Below are 16679 nucleotides of genomic sequence, written 5' to 3'. Positions count from 1 at the left end.
GTTGCTTGCGTCTCGGGACAACGAATTTTAGGGTCCTGACTAAAAATAATGAAAAATCTAAAAGTGCGAATTTTGTTATGAAATTTGGTATGTGGGGTTATAATAATATTTGGAACAACTTGCTCAAATAACTTTTTCCGATATCTCTAACTCAAAGCAAAATATCGGTAATTTATCGTGTTTTTGAATTCGCAGTAGGCCGCGTTTAGAATTAAAAAAATTCAGTTGAGTATCTTAAAAAATTTGAAGCTTCATTATGTATGGACTGCAAAACTTCAAATCTGTATTTATTTTGATATGCATAGGTATCTATTTACAAATAGATGGAATTGTTAACAACTAAACGACACAAACTTTGGTATTAAACTTTTACAATTAGGCTAACTATTTTTAAAATGATATGATATCATGAAATTATGAATTAGGATGATATTATGAAATGTAAAGAAAAAATGGTCAAAAAATGGGGCCTTAAATTACATTTTTTGGCGCATTTTTTGCTAATGCAAATTTGTCTAGATATTTTACAGTTAGGTAGACTCGGACAAACATAAGTTTGGGAATATGATTCAAAACTCGATGATGCGCAGTGGTTCTTGTTTACTAGCGTTACCATTAGGGATTGCAATCCGGTCCGGCGGATCCGGTAATCCGGCGGATCCGGTATTTTTTCACCACTACCGGATCCGGCAAATTTTGCCGGATCCGGTCCGGTAACTACGGAAAGAGTTATTTTCCTATAGAATTTTGAATATGGTCTCGAAATCAAACTGTATCGCCTATCAAATATGATACGTACCTCCAAAAGTATGTAAAAGACGAAATAGGTAAGGAATTATGCCTTGTCTTAGATTGCCGCACACGCTGGAACAGCCTTCTGGCTATGGTCGAAAGATTTTATAAGCTTAAACAGTGTATCGAAAAATCTTTAATTGACATAAAAATCAAATTTACGGACCATGAATGAAATGGTCATCAATTAAAGGTTTATTTGACAGTCTGCAGCCATGTAAACTGGCTGTAGAAGCATTAAGCAGACGAGAGTCTACCCTTCTGACTGCAGATACAACCTTAAAATTTATTTTAGAACAATTAAACAAACAAGGCACGACCTTCAGTGGCGAATTAGCAGACACATTACGTGAAAAAATAAAACAACGCCGGACTTTTATGACCGGTATATTAATTTATTTACAAAATCCAGCAAAGTATAATGAATATTCAAAACAATCTGATGATACATTTTTCATGCCAAAGAAAACTTTCATGCGACATAAAATGACAGAAATTTTAAAGAGACTTACAACAAATGATGAGGAAAATGTAAAAACTTCGGAAGAAGATGGCAGCTCTGATTCAGATTCCGAATTGGTGAAAACTAATTTAACATTAAAAGAAGAATTAGAAAATCAAATCAATCACGAAATGAAAGATTACAAATACGGCAAGCAAACAAATTACAAAACAGCCCTCGACTTTGAAAAAATATTACAAAGGGAAATGACATGTTACGAATTAGATGGAATAAAAGGAACGTATTTAACCCTTCTATATAACTATTTATTGACCATTAAGCCAACTAGTGTTGAGGCAGAAAGGGCCTTCTCGGCTGCAGGATATATTCCCACATAACAATGATGTTCGTATCATGTTCTAAGCATATACTACCAACATTCGTCAGAGTATATTCTTTTTAGTATATGCGTAGTACAAGCATAGCATGTACCTTAAAAAACATTCTAAATTTCATGTTCTTTGCACATACTTTAAAGTATATTCTCGTACCGAATATACTGAGTACATTCGTGTACGTAGTAACTCGGAATATTCGTAAAAGTTTATTCTTAGAATGTACCTTTACCGAATATTCTTAACACATACTTATAAGTACATTCTTAACACATACTTATAAGTAGATACTATTCTCAGAATATACTTTTACCGAATATTCTTAGCACATACTTATAAGTACATACTTAACACATACTTATAAGTAGATACTTTTAAAATATCTTAAAAATAATATATATGTATGTATAGGAAGAATAATGTTAGCCTATAGATTATCAACTTCGTTAAGAATAATTAATGAAATTTAAAAATTTATGTATGTAGGTACTATTAATTAAACTACCGAATTCATTATTTAAAATTGTTTTAATTGTATGGTAAAAATGTTTAAGAATTAATTGTATTAACGAAAAAGGAGAAATTGTCGTTTCGCTTTCATAACTGAAATGCATTTACTATTTTGATTAAGTTTATTGAGTATTCTTATGAAGAATTTTATTTTTACATGGAATTGACATTCAGGTAAGCTGTGTGGCTGAGCCAAAACCCACAACCGGCACAAACAAAGCGGAAACGACCGCTGCATACCTGCATAGGGGTTAGCGGGTAGGGGGTTGGGAACAAAGGAAAAATACAAAATATGAAAATAGTTACTGAATAGTAGAGCTGGGAAGTTTAGTTCACTACGTGGATTTCGATCTTTCGATCTCGGTCATTAAAATGAATAGTACAAAAGAGTAGTTCGTTTAGTTCATTTAGTTCACTGATGATTCATACGACATACTTTAAGATGGGAGAATCAAATATAAATTAGTTCAAAGTAGATCAATCAGGAATCGTTTATTTTGACAAATGACATTAAATATTTTTGTAAATATAAAAAAATAAAAAGTAACCTATAAAATTGTATTTGTTTTGTTACTGTTTACTAAAAGTCTGGGTTTTCACGTTTTCAGTTTTTCCTCGAAATAAATCTTTCAATATAATATAACGGTTTTATAAAATAACGGTTATTAAAAAATTTAATGGAAAAGTATGGGACATTATTCAGCATCTCTTTCTTTAACCCTCCATCGCATCTCATTTTCATAAAATGAAAAAGAAAAAGAACCCTTACTTAACCCAGATAGCATGCAATATTCCTGGGACATTCTCTCAATGTCCTGAAAAGAATATAAATATTCCGAATATTCCAGGAATATCGGCCGAATATATATATCTTGGACGAATATTCTGTGAATATTCCCAACAGAATATCCATAGAACAATACTATGGGTAAATTCTAAGAATATTTCTCGATGAATATTCTTCAGTAGCACATCCTTAGAATATCTCTCGAGGAATATTCTTTGGGAGCAGATCCCCAGAATATTCTTTTAAGACATTTCTAAAAAGCTAAATAGTAAAGGGCCATGTGTACATAGTGAAAAACCGAAGAAGAATTGACGGTCGTGCTGTCTGCTGTCAAACTTTTGTTTTTGTTCAATGCAATGGAATAGCACAAGTGTATAATGATGTTTATGAAAAAGAAGCAAGTTTAATAGTTGTAGCTTTGTTTTAATCACGTCAAAACATAAACAAGAGAACAAATCAAGTATCTATAATCACTCCATGGTGTATTCTTTGATGTAACACCATTGTTCCATGATCATTTTGGCGGCATCGGCTTGTGGCATCGGCATTCTCCATTCTCGGCAAGCAAAGCAAGCAAGTAGCAATAGGCGACTTTTTAAACAAGCATCGGCCAAAATTTTGTGGATATTAATGTAAGTACAATTTTAAGTTACTTTATAAAATGCCACGAAAGCATACTATGTTAAAACGAAACCGTAATTTTTATCTAAGAACAAATAGGGAAATAGTTCAAGTTCTAAACTATGTTAAGGAAAATGCGGGAACACGTGAAAGTAAAACCACAGTAAAAACTAACTATGATCAAGGATCTTCTAATGAGTTTATTAATGTAGCCTCACAATCTGATATTTCCGATGAATGTATGGGTGATCCAATAATTAATTTAAGTAGTGAGGAGAGTGATTTAGATACAGTAATGTCCAGTAATGAAACAATTCATAATTTAGAAACTGTTCCAAACCAGATTTTAAACTCTGATACTACATTTTTTATTAAACCAAGGAATTCAACAGGGTTCAATAAATTGCGAGACTGGGCCGTTTCATATAGTGTACCCCATTCATCACTCAGAGCTTTGTTAGATATTTTAAGATCCTTTTCCTCAGAAGAAAGTAATAATCTCTCTCAATTACCTCATGATCCAAGAACCTTCTTATACACTCCAAAGTGTACTATTATGAGAAATGTAACTCCCGGTCATTACTGTCATGTTGGTATAGAACAAGGTTTAGAAAATCATTATAAAAAGTTTAATATGAAACCCACAGCTCGAGATTGTATAGAAATAGGTATAAATATTGATGGCCTACCATTGTCAAAAAGCTCAGCTAGTCAAGTTTATCCGATTTTGGGAATAAATAATAAATGTAGTTTAAACAGTCCAGTATTTTTGATAGGGATTTATCACGGATATGAAAAACCTCATGATTTTAACAATTTTTTGTCTGAATTTGTGGATGAGGCAAATAATTTAATTCAAAATGGAGTTGTGGTGTTTGGACAATCCTATGCATTTAAAATTAGTATGTTTTTATTTGATGCAGTTGCAAAGGCTTCGATACTAAAAATTAAAGGACATTCCGGCTACAGTTCATGTACAAAATGTACTCAGGAAGGGGAATATATAAGTGATAGAGTGTGTTTTACAGATTTGAATTTTATTAAAAGAACACATGATAATTTTAGTAAGCAGGATGATTCAGATCATCATACAGGGACTACCATTCTAAGTGAAATTAAAAACATAAATCTAATAACTGATATACCATTAGACTACATGCACCTAATTGCATTAGGAGTTGTAAAAAAAATTGTTTGTGGAATTTGGTGTAACGGGCGACCTCCACATAAACTATCCAGTAGACAAATTGAAAATATATCTGCAAAGTTGGTGGAAATGTCTGGTTATATTCCATCAGAATTTTCTCGTCAACCTCGAACTTTAAAAGAATCAAAACGCTGGAAAGCTACTGAATATAGACAGTTTTTAATTTACACAGGTCCAGTTGTTTTGAAAGATATAATAGAAAAGCAAAAATATCAAAATTTTTTAATGCTTTCCGTTTCAATACATTTATTATTAAGTTTGACAGATAGCAACAATGTAGATGTAATAGATTATGCAGAGGCTTTATTAAGAAAATTTGTCGAAACCGTTCAGAGGTTATATGGTAAACAAATAATGTCACACAATTTTCATAATCTGCTGCATTTAGCTGATGACTGTCGAAAATTTGGTTCATTAGAGAATTTCAGTAATTTTTCTAGTGAAAATTTTTTGCAGAGTTTACTTAAGCAGGTTAGAAAGCATGACAAACCTCTTCAGCAAATTATTCGGCGTAATTATGAACTAAACACTAATAAAATTCAATTTACTCCACAAAATAGAAATAAGGAAATTCCTTTCCAATTTTGTTTAGAAAGAGAATATGTAGGGGGTGTTTTAATAGACGATACTACAGGGCCTGAATTTAAAAAAATATGCTTTGAGAAATTTGCATTATCTCTTTCTTTAAAAGATTCTTGTTGCATCCTAAAAGATAAGTCAATTATTGAAATAAAAAATATTGTATATTGCCCTAGATTACATCAGAATGTAGTAATAGGTTCAGAATATCAGAGTAAATCTGACTTTTTTAACATTCCTTGTAATTCATCAAACTTGGATATATTTTTAGTAGAAAATTTAAGTACTTTAAAATATTGGCCAATATCAGATATAGCATTAAAATGCTGTAGAATGCCTTACAATAACAAATTTGTAGTTGCACCTCTACTGCACTGAATAGTAATATATGTAACAATTAAGATGCTTCCTGCATGGTGATTCGGTATTTATTAAGGTTGATCTTACCCTACTGAGAAATGTTCCTTGACCATTTTTTAAATACTTTTTAATTTTCTTTTAAAATTACTTTTAAATAGTCCCAGTTCCAGTTATTTAAAAGAGTTCCATCATATATATTGATTCAGTATAGGCTCGTAGTTAAAATTAGAATAAATTATTATACGTAAACCTTTTACACCAACTAACTCTCAATTACATAAAAAAGAAATTACAAAAAATTGTTAAAAAATGGTGAAGAAATGTTCGTCATTATAGTAAGATCAACCTTAAAGTTGGTTTATTTTTTATTATCAAGAAAGAGTTGTTATATTTGTAGCTTCTGTATTTGTGAAATAAAAAAAGTGGAGATATGCATGCATGTTAGGCTGATATTAAAAAAATTAAAACTGCACCTATGGTTATTTTGGGTATATGCAGCCTGTATTTTATTGTTTTTATTATTTTTATTACCTTATTTATTGAAGAGCACTACTGAATTATTATCAGGAAGCAATCTTATTGCACATAAAATCATAAAATTCTACAATATTTTAATAAGTTACATATCTTTTTTTATGGAACACTGGAAACCTACAAAGAATTTGTTGAAGAAATGCCTTGGGTTGTTTTGAGATTTCCAGAAAGTGAAACAATTGAGGCAGTACCAGCTAAGTGGTATGACAAAGCAAACAAACTTTGTAAATTTCCTCCCGTGGACGATCATACTGAGAAGGAGTTATCCAACTTTATTATTGAAGAATATGACCCCTTAGAGGAATGGCCAATACATGAGGCAGTGTTAGAAAGCCAGACAGAATTTGTACTGTTTAACAAAGCTCACATTAGAGCTAGTAAAGCGTGCAATAGCCAGAATTACAAATCAGATAAAGAAACTGTGTTACCACAAAAGAGACCTCCTAAACCAAGGAAAATAGCGAGCAGTAGTAGTGAGCAGGACTCAGATGGGTCAGATCTGGTTTTTGAACATTCATTTCCTAGTAAGTTGTAAAATTAAAAAGGTGTTATTATAAATTTTAATTTTGTAATTCTATTTTATTGCAGAGTCTAAGAAAGAACAACATGAAAAGTGTACCCCATCTAAATCAAGTGAGCACATTTTTAATAATAAAATAAGTTTTATGAGGTGATGATTCATTTTAACTTGCTGTACTGTAAATATAATATATGATATGAACTCATAGTGTTATAGTCACTTGCATATATCTACCACCAAAGCAAGTGAACTGACAAACGTACCGTTCGACAGATTGGAGTACAAATTCAAGTGCTGTGGCACATTCTTTAATGTGTATTTTTACATAAGCTTTATTTATAACTATGATCTTTTAGGAACTCATCCAAATATTGGATTAGAAAACAAACAGGAAGTAAAAACCGTGCAAGAAACTTCCAAACCCACACCAACAAGTAAGTTATTTTCTAATTGTTATTGAATTTCTAAAATTAAAGACCATTCACATTGTGCTTAAGTACTAATTTCAGTTTATGTATTGGCTGTAAATCAACTTTACAGATGTCAAACTGATTTTTTAACAATTAAAAAAATTGATGGTTTGCGTGAAAACAATATGAATTGTTAACAAAAAGTACGGCTCAATACTACAGTGAAAGCACCTATGTAGTTGCTATTTGGTCAATAATTTTGATTTTTGTTTTAGATGCCAATGCTCAAGAAACTGCAATTTCATATTTAATAAGAATAAAAAGAACGTTAGAATTACAAGAACAAAAACTTAGTGAAATTGACAGAAAAGTGGATGAATTGTCCACTATAATCAGAGGGCAACAAAAAAGTACAGATATAACTGATGATGAAGTTCATAAGAAATTACCTCTATCCACCTTAGAAGAACTAGGAGACGTTGAAAAGCTACTAGAAAATGCTACAAATCTAGACAACTTTGTGAGTGATATTCTTATATTTTTAAAATTTTTCTGAGACTTTGTATTGAAAATATTCAATGTTTATATTCTGACAATTTTTATTTGAGTACGATTCATCTGTATCTATATCAAAAGGAGATTCAAGCGCATTCTCAACAATGAATCACACTCAAATAAAAATTGTTAGACTACAGTTAGAAATCTAATAAGTGACTGTCTGCAGGTTATTTACATGCGTCAGGTGGGAGGTTTTGATTACAAGGAAAGTGTCAGGAGATGCTTGAAAAAAATCTTCAATGATCAATTAGCAGTTATCTACAGTTTTCAAGGTCATAAGGGGAAAAATCCCTTTAATAAGACTCTAATTTGCACTGCCGTAATAAGTGAGTATATATTTTGTTAAAATTTGACAGTTTTGTGTAGAAATAAATCAGATTATTAAACAAGTTTATCAAAAATAATATTCCTCAGTATTATAAGTTTGTTTTATGACCGTCAAATTTTATTTAATTCATTTACTGGGAATCGGTCAGGAATATAAAAAAATTCTGTTGTTTCTGTACGTTTCGGTTTATTTTAATTTTGTAACGTTTGAAAAAACTCCAACATTAATTTAATATCCCAATTCCCAAAAAGAATGTCTATTTTTTTAATTTATTTTGTGAAGTTCAATATCATTATAAGATCCCAAGCCGACCCTGTATACAGCCATGAAGTATTGCAGCAACATTTCAATGTGTTACAAGATTCCTGTTTATTTGAGACGCAAAAACAGAATTTGTAAGAAGTGTTGACAAAAGTACAGTTCTAATGCGTAGATGAACTTTCTAGAACAAATCTTGAACTGAAAGTTGAGTTCTTGTCAACTAAGCATCCCTAAGGATCAAAATCGCTCGGTACTTCCGTCGTACTTTTCCCCGATCTGTGGCTTCAGACCGAAGCGCAGATCAGTCCGGTTTGATTTCTTCAAGCGTGAAGATCGCTTGCCGACTCACCCCAAAAGGGCGTGGTGCCTTTTGTTACCCGCCGGTAAAGGGTATAGTATGTCGTTCTGGAAGATCTAGTGTGAGGGCACGATGTTTTTTTTTACCCCGTAGTGAGGTTGGGTGCTCTTACACTGTGTTTGAGTTGTGACGCAGTACTATACGCCGGCGTGGTATGAAGTCCCTGTATCTTGTCCAAGTTCCTGTTTAAATGAAGTCTTCCGAGTCCCGATTGATGTCCTGATGTAGACATTTTGAGTTCCAGTCCCGTGATGTTTATCCAGTTGATTGCCCCGAAATAAAAAGGAAGCCATGAAGCCCACCTCAGGTCGATGACCCTGTTTGTTTGTAGATGAACCCCCTTTCCGTGTAGTTTGTGACGTGTGATAAAGGATTTTGTTTAAATATGGTATGATATATTTTTTTAAATTTTGCAAGGATCCCAAATGGATAAATATTTTTGTTGGTAAAGAGTTTTGAAAAATAATAGTTGTTTGTGCTTTCATGATGCAACTTGTAAATTAAAATGACAGTGACTTTGACCTTTGACAGCTGCGTCAAAATTTTGTTTTGACATACACTGTCCAACAAGTTCTTTTGTCATTCTTTTGTTATGTTAAATTGAAGATTTTTTTTGTAATGTAAAAGATTTGTAGATATTTTGTCCTGTAAAATCATTTCCTGTTAAAAGTTTTTTTGTTTGTTTAAAAAAAAACCACCGTAAAGTTTTAAATAAATGTTTGTGAAAGTGTATCTATCATCTCATTTCTGTAGCCTTTGGAAAAATTTTAACAGAAAACTAATGCAACTGTATGAAAGTTTTAGTTCAGGAGAAAAGAAAGAATATGGCATAGAAGCCAATAATAAGGAAAGATGTTGTCCCAATGTAACCCCAAAGAGGAATCAATGATGATTGTCCCCCCGATTGGTACCCGTAAGTAAGAAAGTATCCAGTAAGTACCCATAGGTGAAATAGAGGATTTATTTCAAACGGCGTCCCTTTTTGTTAAATAGTAGAAAGATCCTCTAGTCAGAGTAAGTACCCTTATGTATTTAGTTATGGTAGTGTAGTCATCTTAACACCCCTTCACCCTCCCTAACGAATCTACGACCTAGCTCCCGCACAACAAATGAGCTGCCGTCCCGCAACGAGGCTTTATGTGTCTGCTTCTTCTTCTTTAGCCCCATTCTTACCCCCCAGTATCTCTATAGATAGTCTTTCCTTGTTCCCATATGAGCAGACATGTTAAACGCTTCAATTTAAACCCTTTTCAACAGTTTGTCACCTCAGAGAGGTTATATATAGTCGTTAGTGGTTTCGTGTGTCAAATATAAATAAATAAATATAAATATATTTGACACACGAAACCACTAACGACTAACCTCTATGAGATGGACAAACTGTTGAAAATGGTTTAAATTAAAATAAACCGAAACGTACAGAAACAAAAGAATTTTTTTATATTCCTGACCGATTCCCAGTAAATGAATTAAATAATAATTCCTCAGTATTTATTTTAAATAGAACTCACAGCGAATATTAAAGGAGCAGGCTAAATTTAGAGTTACCAGAAGGCAGCAATTTTCTTAAAATAATACTTGTCATTGATTGTTTCTACATAGAACTTGAAATATGTTTCCCTGTATATAAAGATTTAGTCAAAATAATTAAATATTCTAATGAAAGTTCTTCAACCTACTACAATTGAAAGCGTGAGATAGATAGATAGAAATGTTGGTGAGTTAAAATTGATGTATCAAGTCAAAATCGGAAATACTGTAGCTGTTTTGTAGTACATGACAGGCTATTTTTGACTACCTCTTCCATGAACTTTTATTTGGCAATTTTATATGTAGTAGGGCCATAATACTACATAAAATTGATAAAAGTTTATACATTATTTCCGATTTTAACTTGATACAGTTTACCCAAATAAGCCGGTCATAGTGTATTGGAACTTTCTTATGCAGGGTGCGGCAGGTAAACGGCCGGTTAAAAAGATCTCGAGAATTAAAGATCACTGAAAACTCAAAATTGATATGTACCCTGCATTGATATGTATGTTTCTTATGCACCCTGCATAAGAAAGTTCCAATACACTATGACCGGCTTATTTGGGTAAACTGTATCAAGTTAAAATCGGAAATAATGTATAAACTTTTATCAATTTTATGTAGTATTATGGCCCTACTACATATAAAATTGGCAAATAAAAGTTCATGGAATAGGTAGTCAAAAATAGCCTGTCATGTACCTACTACAAAACAGCTACAGTATTTCCGATTTTGATCATAGGGTGATAAAAATCAATAATTTTAAATTCTAGGAATTTTTTGTTTTATCAGTATTTTGATTATTGTTCAAAATAGCTTACATGTTCCTATCTTAACTTTTTATTTACTATCCATTGCCATTTAATTAAAACAAATACAGGATGGTCAAAAATTCGGAATTCTCGACTACCCTGTATTTGTTTCAATTAAATGTCAATGTATAGTAAATAAAAAGTTAGGATAGGAAAATGTAATCCGTTCTGACCAATAATCAATACTTTTAAAACAAAAAATTCCTAAAATTTAAAAATATCGATTTTTAACACCCTATATCTTCGGAACTATTCACCTTTGGACTTAAATGTGATAGATCAGTGAAATCAGCTCCTAAAGGACAATCTAAAAATGCCATAAAATTCAAGATGTCCCATTAAAAAAAAACAAAGTTATAACCAACTTCCGGTGTAACCGGAAGTAGCAAAAGGATGCTGATTTGTACTAAATAGTTCACCCTTGAAAATCCCTACATTCCAATTCTTAGTTTTCAGTGCCTTTTAATTCTCGAGATCTTTCTAACCAATGGTTTATCTGCCGCACCCTGTATAGATAATCCAAATATGAAAACTAAAATAAATATTTTTTTTAGAATCTATATTGAAACTACATATAGATTGTACATCTAAGGAAGTCGAAGTAGCCATAAGCAAATGGCTGGCAAAAGCCAAAGAGAGGATGAAGAAAAACGAAGAACACACAATTAATTTTAATTTGGAAATAAAGAGTTAATTAATATTAGTTAATATTTTAATATTCTCATTCATATATTTCCCCAAATTGTGCAAAGGTCGCGTGCATACTGATACAGCAAACGCAATTATAGAAAATGTTCAGCGCAGTTTTTCTTTCTTGGTTAATAGAGCGAGTACACATTGGTGAAGCAATACAACCTACAACGTTTTGCTTTACCAATGTGTGTCCTATTAATCGAGAAGAAAAAACCGCTTCTAATACCATTACTCAAAAGTTTTGTTATTAATTATGTTTTTGCTTTATCTGTGTGCACTCGGCCTAATTTACATAAAATATTACTGCAGTGCAAAATGTGCATGCGAATATTCTTTAAATATGTTACTTGGAAAGCCCAGAGAATATTTAAGGAATATCTAGGATATTCCCGAAAGCATTGCCCCTTGAATGTGCGAGCCTGGATATTCATGGATCATTCAAGGAATATCTGCAATATTCATGGTATATTTCCTTGGAGTGCTTCCCCGAATGTACCTGTTTGAATGTCTTTAGGATATCCCGGTAATATCTGAAATATGCGTGGAATATCACTTGAAGATATTCTTTGAATGCGGAACGTTTATATGATATTCATAGAATATCTGGGATATTAGTGGAATATTCTCCAGAGATATCCGTCGGATATCGCTAGGACTGAACAAAACGCTGGTCCTAGGAATATTCTATAAGAATATATATATCTAGGGGACATTCACTGAATATTCCATTATTCTTTTAGGACATTCTATGAATGTCCTATGAATCACATTTTGCTTTCACGTTTTCAGTTTTTCCTCGAAATAAATCTTTCAATATAATATAACGGTTTTATAAAATAACGGTTATTAAAAAATTTAATGGAAAAGTATGGGACATTATTCAGCATCTCTTTCTTTAACCCTCCATCGCATCTCATTTTCATAAAATGAAAAAGAAAAAGAACCCTTACTTAACGCAACCTTACTTCTATTTCGCTAGTAGGTCGTAACCGTAAAGTCGTAACTAAAACTAAAACCATCAAATATCAAATCAAATAATCAAACTCAGTAACAGTAAACCGAATTTGCATCTCACTCTTCCTCGTGGGGTTAAATTATGTCGCTTTTTCTTTAAATAATGTTTAAATATTAATTTACTTCGATCCAGCTCTACCTCGACAAACGTTTGCTTGCGGTTGGCGAGATGGATTGAAATCGTTGAAAGATCGAGATCGACAATCGAAAATATCGACATCGTTCCATCGTTGCCTCTCTCGCTCTGTCCGTTGCGTTGTGTTTGTGTGTTGCAGTTGCAGTCAGTACGTTTAGTTCGATATGATTCGATCTTTTTAATATTTGTGATTGAATCTTTTAGTTCAGTTATGAGAGTCGATCTTTTGAACTAGTTCGTTCACGAACTACACAGCTCTACTGAATAGGCATTTGGCATTTGTGTCTACACTTAACACTAACAATGTCTATGCTGTGTTGTGAGGAAGACCAAGTATTTCAACCAGGAATAGGAACATGCATAATTAAACGTTTTATTTTGTTTGCGGTCAACTTACAAATAAAAAATTCATTTTGGTACTTCAATATTACTTAAATAGTAAGTATGTATATAGGTACATATAAGCAACATATAAATTTTAGTTATTTACATACATATGTTACATAATATTTATTTGGGTACGATAGGTATATGAATATGAATATATAAATTTATATATTCAGCATTTTTATTTTTATATGCACATAATAACTAAATATATATATACCTACTTACCTATATAATATTGATATAACTAACTAAAATTTATATAATATTTTATATTTACTTTTTAAGTAATATTGTAGAATGTACTAACTACATTCTCATATGTAATATGTAAATTTAGTAGAAAGTAGAACCTAGGATGAGATTCGGTGATGCTGAAAACATGCTTCTGAGCAATATAGCACTTCCTTGTAATATTCTTCCCATATACTAAAAAGTACATTCTTCCTATATACTAAAAGATGTGAGGTAGTACATTCTAAGTATATAAATAGAAGGTTTATAGCACCTTCTTAGAATATCCTAAAAAGTATATTCTTGGTATATACTGAGAAGAAGTGCGGTAGTACATTCTAAGTATATACATAGAACGTTTAAGTACTGTAATGTAGTATATACTCAGTATGTGCTCTGCACATTCGCAATGGTAATTACGCATATTCTTAGTATATACTTTTTCTGAAAAGTATGTTCTATGAATCTACTAAGAACATGAAATTGTTATGTGGGTTTGTACTTCTTTAAGAAGTAGGTTAGGAGACGACACAATTAATACAATATGTTTCCTTCGTTCATATTTTCAAATGCAAAAATCAAATTGACTTTTTTAATTATGTGTTTGTTTTTGTTTATTAATTATAGTTAAAGTATAAAAAGTTTATGTTCTTATGCAAAAATTAATGTTTTATTTATGTTTTTATGTTTTAAATCATATATAATACTTTACTTAGTGTATCTTGCCAGTGCCAATGGCAATACCGCAAATTGCAAATATAATCAGGTATACTGCCAATCCGGTCGGATCCGGCCGGATTATAGTAAATCCGACCGGATCCGGCCGGATTCGAAACCATACCGGATTGCAATCCCTAGTTACCATGGAAACGGCCAGTTTGCTGATCGCCAGTGTCGTAGTTAGAAGTGCATTACGTATCGCAGAGAGTGTTTAACTTATTGGTTTGATCGTGTTGGATATTTTATTAATAGTTTTTAGCTTAGTGTATTATTAAGACATTTAGTGTATCTCTAGTGCGTTAAGTTAAGTCATTAGTTATTTAACAATATGCCTCATAAAAAGATAGGAATCAAAGGGCTGGGATTGAATAGCCAAGCAAAGGCAATCATTTATAATGTTACTACATTTATGGAACAAGAGGCAGCACATTTCAAAACAACCGAAAACCTGTTAATACCTTTAAGTAAATTGACGTAACTATTGTTAATGACATTTTATTTTCTTGATATTAAAGTTACTATTATTCTTATTTTCTTATTATAATTGTATTTATGAAGTTTCATCAGATTCTTCTTCTTCTTTAGCCCATTTCTATCCACCTTTGGACATAGGCTTTCCCCAAATCTTTCCATATCTGTCTGTCCTTGGCTGCGCTTTTCCAGTGAGTTCCTGCAGCTGTGTCCACGGTCTCCTGTTTTGTATTTCAGCATTCCATATTTTATCTTCCTGTCTCGCATTGTGGCCTGCAAATCTCCACTTTAACCCTGAATATGCTCAGTTACATTTTTTACGTTTGTTTTCTCTCTTATCCATTTGTTTGGTTTTCTGTCTTGAAGTGTTATTCCCAACATGGTATAAAACATGAATTAATACAATAGATATTTTCTGCGAGTCCTTTCTATTTTGTTTATGTTGGCCTTTGTTAATGTCCATGTTTATGAGCCATACGTCCTAACAGGAAGGATGCTCTGATCAAATACACAAGTTTTTAGGCACTGTTTCTTCTTTCACGCCAATCTTTTGCAATTTTTTTCGCAATATTTTCGTTTAGTAACATTTAACATTGGTAATTGTAGGGATAGGATTCTAGCAGCGACGGGTATAAGCAAAAACACCTTAACCAAAATAAGAAAAGAAGGTAGAGACGTAAATAAAAATGGAGCGACTAGTTTATCTTTTAAAAGTCCAAAAAGAAAACGTTGTCGTTCCAAAAAAATTGAATTGAGCAGTGGACAAGTGAAAACCATCAAAAATATTATATACGACTTCTACACCATCGAGAAAAGATCCCTACAATTAATGGTAAATAGTTTAAAAGTTAAAAAACTATTAGTTAATGGGAAATTGATACCTATATTTTTTCTGGTAAATAAAATAGAGTAAGTAAAATTATAAAACAATTGTTTGTACCCGTTTAGAACGAAATAAAAGTTTTTTCGTAAACACACTGATATAGATGCATTTTTAACAAAAATGGTAGATAGATACAATTCTTTTACAATTTTATTTACTTAAAGTATAAAAGAAGATTTACTTTCCAAATATTTTAACGATTTCTATTTATTTAAGGTATCTATCAAAAACTAAAGAACAAACAAATGGACTTTCCAGGGTCAAAGGAAACATTAAGGAAAACGATAATTGGATTAGGCTTTAGGTAACATAGTAAAAGTAATTATTCAGCTTAAAAAATAAAATTGTATAATGGATAATGTATTTTAAGTTGATATTTTGTTGACATCGTTTTAGTTCAACTTTCTACAATTTACAGTTATGAAGAATGTTTTTTCAAAAGTACCAAGTATTTATAATCGATAATTTGTTTAGATTTCGATTTCCGAAAAACTTCAAATTCCGGAATAGATATCTTAGAACCATCCGAAGAATCGTAATTAAAACTTTGTTTAGAATCATTGTTTAGAAAATAAATACATCAGAATTAGTAAAAATAAACACTTGTTTAATTTTTTTATAGTTGAAATCCTTCCTTCCTTCCTTCCTGATAATGTTATTAAATAATTGTAAATATTGAGGAATTTGTCATATATTAAAGTACCTACTCTTAATATTTTGCTCATTATTTTATCAAATGCAACTGACTATAAGCTTCATAATTATTAAAAACTATGAAAATAAAAGAAACAAATTCATTCTTCGCTTTAATTAAATATAATTTAGGTGCTATTATAATTTACTTATAAAAATTTATTTCAAATCTGCCTGTTTTCGTCCGCCACTGGTAGAAATGGTTTGCTTGTCTGCGCGAAACGCTACGTCGCAATCCCAAACTTATGTTTGTCCGACTCTATAGCCTCCCCTATTGTAAAAATCACGAGCCGCCACTGATTCCCTCATCATTTAAACGTGAATCATAGTAATTGAAAATATACACAGCATTTTAAAAATACAATAAAAACACTTACTACTGGATAAAAGTAGGTGGATTTTTAACATGGAAGCTGTACACAACAAGCAGGCGGAGATCGG

At 31.7% G+C, this 16679-nt stretch overlaps 2 protein-coding genes across 2 annotated transcripts; both read left to right on the top strand.

The window, feature by feature from the left end:
* Nucleotides 1–3272: 3272 nt before the first annotated feature.
* On the top strand, nucleotides 3273–11710 carry LOC126885198 (uncharacterized). Its single transcript, XM_050651646.1, has 7 exons — nucleotides 3273–3558; nucleotides 6353–6751; nucleotides 6816–6860; nucleotides 7104–7181; nucleotides 7433–7677; nucleotides 7882–8041; nucleotides 11562–11710. The coding sequence occupies exons 2-7, from the start codon at nucleotides 6367–6369 to the stop codon at nucleotides 11699–11701; spliced, it is 1053 nt and encodes a 350-aa protein (XP_050507603.1). The 5' UTR covers nucleotides 3273–3558; nucleotides 6353–6366; the 3' UTR covers nucleotides 11702–11710.
* A 2422-nt stretch (nucleotides 11711–14132) lies between these two features.
* On the top strand, nucleotides 14133–16112 carry LOC126885199 (uncharacterized). Its single transcript, XM_050651647.1, has 2 exons — nucleotides 14133–14665; nucleotides 15269–16112. The coding sequence occupies exons 1-2, from the start codon at nucleotides 14520–14522 to the stop codon at nucleotides 15573–15575; spliced, it is 453 nt and encodes a 150-aa protein (XP_050507604.1). The 5' UTR covers nucleotides 14133–14519; the 3' UTR covers nucleotides 15576–16112.
* The last annotated feature ends 567 nt before the right edge of the window (nucleotides 16113–16679 follow it).

Source organism: Diabrotica virgifera, chromosome 5 (assembly GCF_917563875.1).
Source record: "Diabrotica virgifera virgifera chromosome 5, PGI_DIABVI_V3a".
Lineage (NCBI taxonomy): Eukaryota > Metazoa > Arthropoda > Insecta > Coleoptera > Chrysomelidae > Diabrotica > Diabrotica virgifera.
This window is presented reverse-complemented; position numbering and strand designations above follow the sequence as displayed.